Here is a 12,951-nt window from a genome sequence, read left to right on the forward strand (position 1 = left end):
TTGCTTCCTTATCTTCTTACTGTGGTGGTTTTGTTTTTCTTTTTGGTCCTAGACCTCACCTTCATAATCATTATATAGGAGAGTGAGGATAAAACAGTGAAATTGAAATTATTTAAATTTAAGATTAAATTTTTTAAACCATGTAGAGTTTTTGGGTGGTTTTAGTTCATTTGATGTTGAGGTTTATTACCCTGAGATAATAGAAATCTGCCTTTACTGAGGATAAAGATGTTCTCTTGAGAAAGGAGTATAATTTTGAAGCTTAAATAAAACACAAAACATACAAAACTCTATTATTCTTGAGGAATATCCATTTGCTTTTTGGAAGCTTTGCTGAAATTGATGAGCATTAATTAAAAAGATAAAAAGGAAATGAATACACTCAAGTTTGATACTGTAATTCAGGATACCTAGTTTTATAAGGATTTGTTAGTTATTTCTAATTTCCATCCTTACCAATAATTGAAATACCTATGTAATGAAGAGGAAAAAAAGCTATACTTTCTTGTCCAGCATAATTCTAGTAGAGCTGAGATGTTAATTCTTAGAGCTATATTTATATTTTCAAGTACGTTAACTTTTTAGAAGCCAATATTGAGGAAAACGTAAAAAAGTTTTTATATACTTTTCCTTTTAACTAGATGAAGAACTTCCTGATTACATTATGGTGATGGTGGCCAACAAGAAAAGTCAGGACCAAATGACAGAGGACCTGTCCCTGTTTCTAGGGAACAACACAATTCGATTCACCGTATGGTATGTTTCTGAATTTTTACCCCTTAGACCAAAGTTTGGCACAAATCAGAGTAGGTATTCTGTCTGAAAAGAGGTTCTTGACAGGAGAGCAGATTCACTGTGGAGAGGTAGGTAGTGAGCCATGCATGAGAGCACAGCCTCTGGAGCCAGATTGCTGAGGTTGAATCCTGGGTCTGCTTCTTACTTTGGTTTTTCCATTTGTAAAATGGGATTAATAAATTCCCTTTATAGGACATTGTGAGGATTAAATGAAATAATATATGTAAGGTACTTATATCTGTGCCTGTCCCATAGCAAGTCCTTAGTCTGTGTTAACTGTAGGTTATTGTGTTTCTTTGTAAACCTTTGGATCTCTTACTCTTTTCCCTGAACCCAAACCAGTTACATATGTTTTGGGGGCCGGGTTGACTTCCTAAATTGCTTTCTCTAGTGCGTTAACCTTTAGGGGGCAAAGGTTTTGGACAAAATTTCAAATGAGTTTTAAAAGTTTGGAACCTTCTGAAGTTTGGGATTGTAAAAAGATAATTTTATGTTTAAATATAAATTCATGTTATTATTTTCAGTGTCCTTTTTCAAACCAACAGAGGCCTTTCAGTTGAGAATATGGAGAAAAAGCATAAGATTCATTTAAGAAGGCAGGCCAGGCTCTAGTATCATGTTTGAGGTAGAGTGAGGGTAGGGGGAGGTAATGATGTGGCTGAGAATAGATCAGGAAGTACTGTGAAAAGGCCCTCACTCTGGGAACCACCAATTACAGAACAAGTTGATAATGGAGCAAAAGTTGAGCTAGTAGAGTGGCCTGCTTACTTTTTATGGCAGGAGACTGGGAGAGGTTAATAGGCACTAAAGAGGGATATGAAACTGGTTAACTTCTACTTCTTGCTTTTAAACTAGAGTTTATCTTGAAGGTATTTTTGCCCCAGTGGGCTACTATATGCTTTATCAGTCTTGTGAAGTTTTCTTGAAATTGCAAATAGAATTCTCTGATTATATTACATAGTTTTGAAGAACATTCAGTACACTGGTTGATCCTCAGATGTTTTGGAACATCCACTACCGTAACGTGGGTGATCTAACCCACTTGTTACACTTAGTCCCTAGAATTAAAAAAAAAAAAAAAAAAAGACCGTGGAACTTTTGACTGGGGAAACTATGATTTTTATTTATTTATTTATTTATTTATTTATTTTTATTTTATTTTATTTTATTAAAAAAATTTTTTTTCCCCAACGTTTATTTATTTTTGGGACAGAGAGAGACAGAGCATGAACGGGGGAGGGGCAGAGAGAGAGGGAGACACAGAATCGGAAACACGCTCCAGGCTCCGAGCCATGAGCCCAGAGCCTGACGCGGGGCTGGAACTCACGGACTGCGAGATCGTGACCTGGTTGAAGTCGGACGCGTAACCGACTGCGCCACCCAGGCGCCCCTGATTTTTTTTTTTTTTTTTTTTTTTTTTTTTTTTTTTGTAAATCTACAGTCCAGGTATTTGTTTTCTTTCATATACATGTTTTATGACTTGATTTTTTGGTTCATCCTTGGTATCACTTTGGGTTGGAGTCCCACTAGTATAATATGGGAGATTGACTCAGTAGATCCTTCTTAATTAACTTGATGGAATGCTTGAGACAAATTTCTTACATAAAGGACTACATGAATTTGAATTTAAAATCACATTAATTCACCTTTCTCATCTTGCCATAAATTTAGTTCCTTAACACATACTGATACAAGTTACGATGTCACTGTCTTGGCAGTTTATTTTCTTAAGTTAAATGTTCATTCACCAGCTTGAAACGGACTATTCTGCAATAATTGTGTCCAAGGGGACAGTGGCATGTGACTGGGTTCTGGTTGAAACATTATTAATGAGATATTTCTGGTGTTTTCATGAAGCCTCCTGAAAGGATTGTAAGGCACATTTGCCTTGTACGTAACTACTAAAACAGGTTATATTATAAGCAAGGTCGTAGTCTATTCTTGTTCATGTGACTAGTTTTGTAAGTAATAGTTACAATGAAGTGATATATTTTAAGATTATTTTGAAGTTTTTTCAACTCTTGGAATTAAGTTGTCCCAAAAACCATATTAATAGATAAAACAAACTGCTTAAATGATTGTAATAATAAGCTGTATTACATACTTGTGTGTTTTATCTTCTTTTACCCTAAGGTACATTGAGTCTTTAATTTTAGTATTGTTTATCTATTAAATACCATTTAGTACCATTCTATCTGAAGGTAAATTCTATAATGTCATCAAATTTCAAGTGACAATTGAGAAAATCTTTCTTGATTAAAGGAAGCTTTAAAATATATTTTTTTTCTTTCAGGCTTCACGGTGTATTAGATAAACTTCGCTCTGTTACAACTGGTAAGATTCATTAAAATTCAGGGTTTTTGGAATTTACTATAGCATTTTCTTTCTAAAGCTATGTATATTGCTTTGGGAAAAATTCCATAAATTTGAAAACAGTGGTTCACTTGAACTTTCTTAGGAAGCCTATGAATTATGAATTCAAGAGCAATAAATTTAACATAATTTAAAGATAATTTAAACGATGGAAGAGAGGGGCGCCTGGATGGCTTAGTCGGTTAAATTCCCCACTCTTGATTTTGGCTTGGGTCATGATCTCATGGTTCATGAGTTTGAGCCCTGTGTCAGGCTCTGTGCTGCCAGCACAGAGCCTATTTGGGAGTTTCTGTCTGTCTCTCAAAAATAAATAAGTAAACTTAAATAAAGGCAGGGAAACTATGCAATTTATGTTAAGGAAGTAATTGTACATGTGTGCAGTGATTTAGCTTCAAGGATATTTTAGTATTTTATAATGGAAAATTCCTTAAAAGTTTAGTAATAGCAAATCGAAATAATTATATTACTATGTATGGAATAACATTCAGCCATTAAAAATGTTGTGGAAGAACACGTATTGCTTTTAAATTGGTGATGAAGATGAAGGTTCAAAGTAATAAATAACAGCTTAAAAGGACCATGTGATTTTCTTTTCAGATCCCTCCAGTCTCAAGTCTTCTGATACCAACATCTTTGATAATAACGTGTCTTCAAACAAGAGCAGTTTCGGTCGGGGAGACGAGAGAAGGCATGAAGCTGCAGTGCCACCCCTCGCAGTTGCTAGCACAAGACCTGAGAAAAGAGATTCCAGGGTTTCTACTAGTTCGCAGGAGCAGAAAACCACTAATGTTAGGTGAGAATCCTCTGTAGACCTTCTGTGGGTAGGTAGGTGTGTGTATGTGACATTTACATTGGTTTTTATATCTTTAAATTTCTGTTTTCAGAAAGTTTTGGAAATATGGAGGTGGTCATGAGCAATTTTTTTGAATAAAATAATAAAATCCAAAGTATGATTATCTTTTACCTCAAATGTAGTAAGTCAAAGTTTTAAAATAGAATACAATTTTAGAGTAGTTTTTAATGGAATTTGTAAAGGGAGTGTCTCCCTTGTTTCATTAAAATTTAAATGTTCTTTGAAGATTTAAAGATACTGCTCTAAATTGGATATAATTCTTTGTGTGTTTCTTAAAAAAATAGACAGACTTATGATGATGGAGCTGCAACCCGATTAATGTCAACTGTGAAGCCTCTGAGGGAGCCAGCACCCTCTGAAGATGTGATTGATATTAAGCCAGAACCAGATGATCTCATTGATGAAGACCTCAATTTTGTGCAGGAGAATCCCTTATCTCAGAAAAAACCGACAGTGACACTTACGTATGGTTCTTCTCGCCCTTCTATTGAAATTTATCGACCACCTGCAAGTCGAAATGCAGATAGTGGTGCTCATTTAAACAGGTTGCAATTTCAGCAGCAACAAAACAATATTCATGCTGCCAAGCAACCTGATTTACAGAACAGCCGGGTATATGAAACAGGACGTTTGTGTGAACAGGAAGTGCTTAACAGCTTAGAAGAGACTTATAGTCCCTTCTTCAGAAACAACTCAGAAAAAATGAGTATTGAGGTTTGTATATATTTTATTTTATTTTATTATTATTATTTTTTTAGTAGGCTACACACCTAACATGTGGCTTGAACTCAGTGACCCTGAGATTGAATCACATGTTCTACCAACTGAGTCAGCCAGGCATCCCTGTATATACTTCTAAATTCTGGCTTGTTAGGCTGAAAATTAGCACTTCTTAATACTAAATATGTGTGGAATAGCTACACACGTATTGCAAGTTTACTTTAAACTGATATATCTGCTACTGAAGATACTACATCACATTTTCCTCTTCACAACTGGCTTCCACAGATATTTTACATCTTACTTATTTTTCTGGGATGCCAGCATTTGAGATAACCTTTTTTCCCCCCATTTGAGATACCTTTAACCTTACCTTATAGTTTTGGTAGAATTTTAGGTCAATTTTATTAGATTTTCCACAGCAATTACTAGTAAACAAGTAATTTCATTTTATTAGTTTCTTCAACAGTGTTACATGCTGCTGTTTATAAGTGATTGTAAAGCACTAGTTTTTGTTTTAGCTGAAGATTGGCTACTAGGGATATTTATATTTTTATAAGAAACCAGGAAGTAGCCTGTGAATTCTAAATATGATTGGCTTTTTCTTGAAAAGGAAGAAATACTGTGGTAGATCTTTGTTATTTTCTGAGACTAGGTAAGCGTAAATTTATCTGATTGCAGGAAGAAAACTTTCGGAAGAGAAAGTTGCCTGTGGTAAGTTCAGTTGTTAAAGTAAAAAAATTCAATCATGATGGAGAAGAGGAGGAGGAAGATGATGATTGTGGGTCTCGTACAGGAAGCATCTCCAGCAGTGTGTCAGTGCCAGCAAAGCCTGAAAGGAGGTACCCTGAACATTGTCTGTAAATCTTTAGTTGGCTGATGGAGCTCCTGGGTTTGTTAGAGATCATGAAAATAAAAATTTAATGACGTAAGATTTTTCCATTGGTTTTTGAGAAACATTAATCAGAGAAATTGCTTAAAATTGGAGAAGATTGCAGAGAATACTAAAAACTGTAATATAGTGGGGAGGAGGGGTGATCCAGATTCATTATTTAAAAAGTTAAAACTTTCCCATCTAGTTGGCATTTCCTAAGAACTATTGCTAGTCTGTTTCAAACCTAAGAAAAGGCTGTAGTAAAGGCCTAATGGATGGCTAGCATGCGAAGAGCTGAAATCTAAAAATTAATCAAAATACCTTTAACTTTTTTAGACCTTCACTTCCACCTTCTAAACAAGCTAACAAGAATCTAATTTTGAAGGCTATATCTGAAGCTCAAGAATCTGTAACAAAAACAACTAACTATTCTACAGGTAATTTAAGTGTATTACATTTACATTAAGGTAGTTTTCTGTACCTCTTGAGGAAGCTAGAATTGATTGCTCCCCAAGTTGTGGTATAATAAAGACACTTGCCACATGCCACCCCCATGTTTATAGCAGCATTATCAACAACAGCCAAAGTATGGAAAGAGCCCAAATGCCCATTGATGGATGAATGGTTAAAGAAGATGTGGTGTGTGTGTGTGTGTGTGTGTGTGTATGTATGTATGTATGTATGTATGTATGTGGCAATCAAAAAGAATGAAATCTTGCGGGGCGCCTGGGTGGCGCAGTCGGTTAAGCGTCCGACTTCAGCCAGGTCACGATCTCGCAGTCTGTGAGTTCGAGCCTCGCGTCAGGCTCTGGGCTGATGGCTCAGAGCCTGGAGCCTGTTTCCGATTCTGTGTCTCCCTCTCTCTCTGCCCCTCCCCCGTTCATGCTCTGTCTCTCTCTATCCCAAAAATAAATAAACGTTGAAAAAAAAAAATTAAAAAAAAAAATGAATGAAATCTTGCCATCTGCAGCTATGTGGATGGAATTGGAGGGTATTATGCTAAGTGAAGTTAGAGAAAGACCAATATATGACTTCACTCATATGAGGACTTTAAGAGACAAAACAGATGAACATAAGGGAAGGGAAACAAAAATAATATCAAAACAGGGAGGGGGACAAAACATAAGAGACTCATAAATATGGAGAACAGGCTGAGGGTTACTGGAAGGATTGTGGGAGGGGGGGATGGGCTAAATGCGTAAGCGGTACTAAGGAATCTACTGAAATCATTGTTGCACTATATGCTAACTAATTTGGATGTAAATTAAAAAAAAAGATACTTGGGGCGCCTGGGTGGCTCAGTCAGTTAAGTGGCCGACTTCGGCCCAGGTCATGATCTCGCAGTCCATGAGTTTGAGCCCCGCGTCGGGCTCTGTGCTGACAGCTCAGAGCCTGGAGCCTGCTTCCGATTCTGTGTCTCCCTCTCTCTGACCCTGCCCCGTTCATGCTTTGTCTCTCTCTGTCTCAAAAATAAATAAACGTTAAAAAAATTAAAAAAAAAAAAAATTGCCAGATGTCAAGACCAAGAGGAGGTTCAGGGAATAATGGTTGTAAAAAGAGATTTGACCAGTCTGAGGAACTTGCAGCTATTGGTGGAATTTAGTTCTTAGGGCCATGTATAATGCCTTTTCCTTCCTCTTTCTAGTGTGTATGAAATACAGAATTTTTAAAGGGAGTTTTGGTAAAGATGGGACTTCAATATTCTTGGCATTGGAGTCAGCATTTGATAGGAATTTATGATGTATAAAAGGGAGCACAATTGGCTAGTAAGAGGCCAGAGTTAGAAAGACATGGTTGGTGTATGAGCATATTGGTCTCTTTCCTTTCAGTAGAACCCATTAATGGAATATAAATCAGAGAATTGATTCATTTGTGATGTTCCTGCCTCAGTCCTAGTAGAAATTCTAAATTATTTTATGAGAGGAGGTAAAGGTTTTGCAGGCTTTTAAAATGAGATGAGTCAGTTCTGTAATCTGACCTTATAGAAAGCTTATTCTGAAATGCAAACCAAGTGATAGGTGCCATATTGCCATTAAATTCTGTACTTTGTCCCGTGTGCTATAGCCATTGTGTAAAGTGTTTTCTTTTTTTAATGTTTATTTTTGAGAGAGAGTTGGGAAAGGACAAGGAGAGGGAGAGAGAATCCCAGGCAGGCTCTGCATTGTCTGTGATTACCCACTCTAAAAAAAAATTTTTTAAGATTATTTCTTGAGTGAACGAACACACAGAGTGAGGTGGGGAGGGAGAGAGAGGGAGAGAATCTCAAGCAAGCTCTGCACTGAAGGCACAGAGCCCCTGACAAAGGACCCCAACTCATGAGCTGTGAGATCATGACCTGACCTGAAATCAAGAGTCAGATGCTTAACCGACTGAGTCACTCAGGTGCCTCTAAAAAATTTTACTTTTGCTATGGATTTGGTGACTATTCTTTTAGCATTTTTCTGGTTTTTCATTCTCCTTTGCATCTCTTTGTGACCTCTTCCTAAAGTGAAGTAAATTGTAAGTTAGCAACTTTTAAACCTCATAGGCATCTGTCCTCTTATTTTCTTTTTAAAATTTTTTAAATGTTTATTTTAGAGAGAGGGGGAGACAGAATCTGAAGCAGGCTCCAGACTCTGAGCTGTCAGCACAGAGCCCAGCACGGGGCTTGAACCCATGAACCAAGAGATCGTGATCTGAGCTGAAGTCGGACGCTTAACTGACTGAGCTACCCAGGCGCCCCTGCTTCTCATCTTCTGCTTTAACCTTGAACATAAAATGGGTTTTGCCATATCAGATCTGGGTTATTGCGCAAAGGCCAACACTAGACCTAATCTATTTACATTCCCTCTTTTTGCCTGTGCACACTATTGAGTGTTGAGAATTGTAGAGAATTTTACTCTTTGTGACTTCGAAATTTCCTGTTTTTATTTTTTATTTATTTTATTTATTTATTTTTACATTAAGGTTTTTTTTTTTTTTAACTTGTGGCAGTTTTTTTCTTTTATGTGTTTATTTTTTCAATATATGAAATTTATTGTCAAATTCGTTTCCATAGAACACCCAGTGCTCATTCCAAAAGGTGCCCTCCTCAATACCTATCACCCACCCTCCCCTCCCTCCCACCCCCCATCAACCCTCAGTTCTCAGTTTTTAAGAGTCTCTTATGCTTTGGCTCTCTCCCACTCTAACCTCTTTTTTTTTTTTTTTTTCCCTTCCCCTCCCCCATGGGTTTCTGTTAAATTTCTCAGGATCCACATAAGAGTGAAACCATATGGTATCTGTCTTTCTCTGTATGGCTTATTTCACTTAGCATCACACTCCAGTTCCATCCATGTTGGTACAAAGGGCCATATTTCATTCATTCTCATTGCCACGTAGTACTCCATTGTGAAATTTCCTGTTTTTATAATGATGAGAGATTTCCCTAGTTTTTTGAGAAATAGCATTGGAGTTTGTTCTTGGCCTCTGTTATGTAGGTTACAATTTGAAATTGTTATGTGATCATGAAGCAGAATCTAAACTGTTTGGTTAGGGGGTGCCTGGGTGGCTCAGTCGGTTAAACGTCCACAACTTTGGCTCAGGTCATGATCTCACAGTTCGTGAGTTTGAGTCCTGCTTCGGGCTCTGTGCTGGCAGCTGAGAGCCTGGAGCCTGCTTTGAATTGCGTCTCCCTCTCTGCCCCTCGCCTGCTCACACTCTATTTCTCTCTCTCTCTCTCAAAAATAAATAAATATTAAAAAAATTATAAACTACTTTTGGTTAAAAATGAATACGTTTGCCTGGCAGTATATTTATGGCACATGGTTTAAAATGTAGAGATGAGATCCGTTATTGGTCTCTCTGGAATATTGTAAGAAAAAAGCTGGTATCTGTGAACGGTTTCAAACTTTTCATATGTCCTAAACCCGAGGAAGCATTTATATTTAATAGGACATGTTCACTGTTCAGTTTTGATGTATTACTGCATCTGCATTTCTCATCTTTTTTCCTTTTTGTATAAAAGTCTCACAGAAACAGACACTTCCAGTTGCTCCCAGAACTCGAACTTCTCAAGAAGAATTGCTGGCAGAAATGGTCCAGGGGCAAAGCAGGACCCCCAGGATAAGTCCTCCCATTAAAGAAGAGGAAACAAAAGGAGATAATATAGAAAAAAGCCAAGGTAATAATTTAAATGATACATCATCCTTTATTATACTTTTTTCATGAGACATTAAATATTTGCCACTCAATATTTATGAAATGTTCTATGACAAAAGTGCTCATTAGGCCCAAAAATAGAATGAGAAGGGACCATGAGAAAAGTCTGTACCTATACTTTTCAGAATTTTAAGTCTTTTTATTATGAAATTTTTAATGTTATTAAAAGTGGAAAGAATAGTGCAGTGAATTCCCATGAATCCAGTTACCTCACCTTAATAATTACCAGTGTTTTGCTGGTTTTAAGAAAACTTGTATTTAGAGATACATAGATGCCTACATTTTCTCTTCTTTTCTTTTTGTTAATCCTACCCCTGTTCTCTTAAACTTGAAATCCTATCTTTAAATTTCCTCTTTCTTAGCATTCTGTCTCTTACCTGCCAGATCTGCCCTATTGTCCCAGTGGCCCTACTTTATTATCCTCTTGTGCCTGGCATACTGTGGTTAGCCTTGAGCTGACCTTTCTGCTTCCTTTTTCTCAATCCCACCACCCCAATCTCAAGTACAAACACTTTCCTGTTTAAAGTGTGCCTCTGGGGGTGCCTGCATGGCTCAGTCATTTGGGGGTCCAGCTGTTGATTTTAGCTCAGGTCATGATCTCAGGGTTGTGAGCTAGAGTCTCACATCAAGCTCTGTGCTGAATGTGGAGCCTGCTTGGGATATTCATTCTCTCTCTCTCTTTCTCTGTCCCTCCCCTACTTGTATGTGCACACATCGTGCGCTTTCTCTTTCTCAAAATAAATAAAAATAAATTAAAAAATAAAACTCTATTATAAAAATATACAATATGACATCATGTGACTCCTTTCTGAGAGTATTCTAATGTTTCCATCTCCTGCATTGTCCAGGATTGACGCCATCAACTTGGCGTTTACACAGCTTCAATATCTGGCCTCTAGGCCTGTCCAGTCATTCTCTCTGCTTTCCAGCCTTTTTTCCTTCTGTTCCTATCAGGAAAGGTTCTAGTTTCCTTTTCCTCTTCTACTGAGATCTGAATTTAACAACCCACCCAAACTGAATGCTCATCACATTATTTCTGACTTACACCTTTCTAATGTTGGCATATTTTTTTTCATTTTTCCTTAACTGTGTTCTTGAAATTGTTCTAGGTTCAAACATTTCATGAAGCTTTAGTGATTTCATCCTATGTTTGTTTCTTCATTCTCTCTTAAAAAAAAAACAAAAAAAAACTCTTGTGGGGCACCCGGGTGGCTCAGTCGGTTGAGCATCCAACTTCGGCTCAGGTCATGATCTCACGGTTCATGAGTTCGAGCACCGCGTCGGGCTCTGCTGACAGCTCAGAGCCTGGAGCCTGCTTTGAATTCTGTGTGTCTCTCTCTGCCTCTCTCCTGCTCCTGCTCTGTCTCTCTCTTTCAAAAATAAACATTAAAAAAAAAATCTTTGGATTGTGCAGTTTGCCATGTCGGCATTATTTGCAGTTCCAGTAAACGATGGACCTGAGAACAGAAAAATTCCAAAACAGCCTGTAGGTACTAACTGGAAAGTGTAAGTGGGCCAATTTGTGAAGAGCAACTGAAACTGACACTTGATCTTCAGTAAGGGTAAGCATTGCAGTTATCAAAGCACATCAAACAGTTTTAAATCCATGATTTCCTATGTTTTGAAGTAAATCCTTAATTAGCTTCTGGAGGATAATAGATGCTAATCCATTGTCTTGAAAACTGGATACATAATTGAGCATTTATGTTGTCTTTAAAGAGTGGTAGCCCTGGGTAACTGAATAGTATAGGAGTTAGCATCTGTTTTTGTATGTAAAGTTTTATTGGAACCAAGCCATGCCCATTCATGTACGTATTGGCTACTTTTGTACTACATCCACAGAGTTGAATAGTTGCAGGAGACCATAAAGCTCCCCCAACCTAAAATAGAAAATGTTTGCAATTCTTTACATAGTAGATGGGAAGAGCATTTTTTTTTATAGTAAACTCTGTGCTCAATGTGGAGCTTGAACTCATGACCCTGAGATCAAGAGTCACATGTTCTATTGACTGAACCAACCACACACTCCTAGGAAAGCATTTTTAAAAATTATTTTAGTAAGTAAAAGCAGAATGATAGAATTATAGTTTCTTGGTTTTTTTCCCCCAACTCAGTAGATTAATGAATGTAGGCACTGGTGATTAATGTCTACGAAAAAAGTGAAAGCCATTTCATGCCTCCAGATGAAAGAATAAAACTACCTTAGTCTTGCCAGAGGATTTGATCCAGCAGTCAACTTGCAGAGGTACAGAGGCCAGAGGAATATGTTGGTTGTTACATCATGAGTGTGCAACAGGCAAAGAGCAGCCTCTGGGACACCATATAGGTCAAACAGCCTGAGACTTCTAGATTAAAAGACTTAAAAGACAAAATAACGAGGGGCAAGGTTAAGCGGTACCATCTAGAGATGCACACTTGTGTGATAAAGCCACAAAGAAAATGTAGGTATTAGTATAAATGGCATAAACGGTTACTTTTGGAGAGGGCTGATTGGGATGGAGCACATGGAAAGGTTTCTGGGGTAGCTGGCATAGTTATATTTTCTTGACCGGATGGTGGTGGTAAGGGTGTTTTGCCTTCTAAAATTCCTTAAACTACTGTTTGTGTTGTGTTGTTTTCTGTATCATTGTTTTGTTTTAAAGTAAAAGGTTAAAAATTTTAAAAGGTATCAAACACATCTTAAGATTACCGTTGCTCTTACTGAATTGATTTATTCACAATCACAAAAGTGACATTCTGCAAACAGCCATTAATTACTGTGCTTACTGTTTTACAGCTTTCTGACATGTTTTTTTAAAATCTAAATATGCTCACATGTATTGGCATGAGTTGTTGATCGTGTTCTTTCATCTCTCTGGCCTCTATTTTTACTAGCCTACCACCTCACAATATTCGTGCTATTTCTCTTTTTGTCTTGGATTAGTCTGTCACCAGAAGTTTATTTTGTTAATTTGTTCAAAGACTTAAAAACAATAATTCTGGCTTTATTGATTCTCCTTTGATGACTTGATTTTCTATTTCATTGGTTTCTACTCTTTTAATATATATCCATCTATATTTTTAATTATTCTAGCTTGTCTTTCAGATGTAAACATTTAAGGTGTAAATTTCTCTTGAGTGTCACATTTGTTGCATATTCACAAATTTATAATGTTTT

The 12,951-nt window shown here is 37.0% G+C and overlaps 1 protein-coding gene across 4 annotated transcripts in view; it reads left to right on the forward strand.

Moving 5' to 3' along the window:
• ZC3H14 (zinc finger CCCH-type containing 14) overlaps positions 1 to 12,951 on the forward strand; it is a 48,792-nt gene that overhangs the window by 8,732 nt on the left and 27,109 nt on the right. For all 4 annotated transcript variants that reach the window (XM_040477960.1, XM_040477959.1, XM_040477962.1 and 1 more), the window contains exons 3-9: positions 642 to 756; positions 3,089 to 3,129; positions 3,766 to 3,961; positions 4,306 to 4,735; positions 5,423 to 5,583; positions 5,952 to 6,052; positions 9,601 to 9,756. In XM_040477960.1, coding sequence (XP_040333894.1) covers positions 642 to 756; positions 3,089 to 3,129; positions 3,766 to 3,961; positions 4,306 to 4,735; positions 5,423 to 5,583; positions 5,952 to 6,052; positions 9,601 to 9,756 — 1,200 coding nt within the window. The remainder of the gene's footprint in view (positions 1 to 641; positions 757 to 3,088; positions 3,130 to 3,765; positions 3,962 to 4,305; positions 4,736 to 5,422; positions 5,584 to 5,951; positions 6,053 to 9,600; positions 9,757 to 12,951) is intronic.

The sequence above is a fragment of the Herpailurus yagouaroundi genome, unplaced genomic scaffold (assembly GCF_014898765.1).
Source record: "Herpailurus yagouaroundi ecotype Mexico unplaced genomic scaffold, PumYag 141, whole genome shotgun sequence".
Lineage (NCBI taxonomy): Eukaryota > Metazoa > Chordata > Mammalia > Carnivora > Felidae > Herpailurus > Herpailurus yagouaroundi.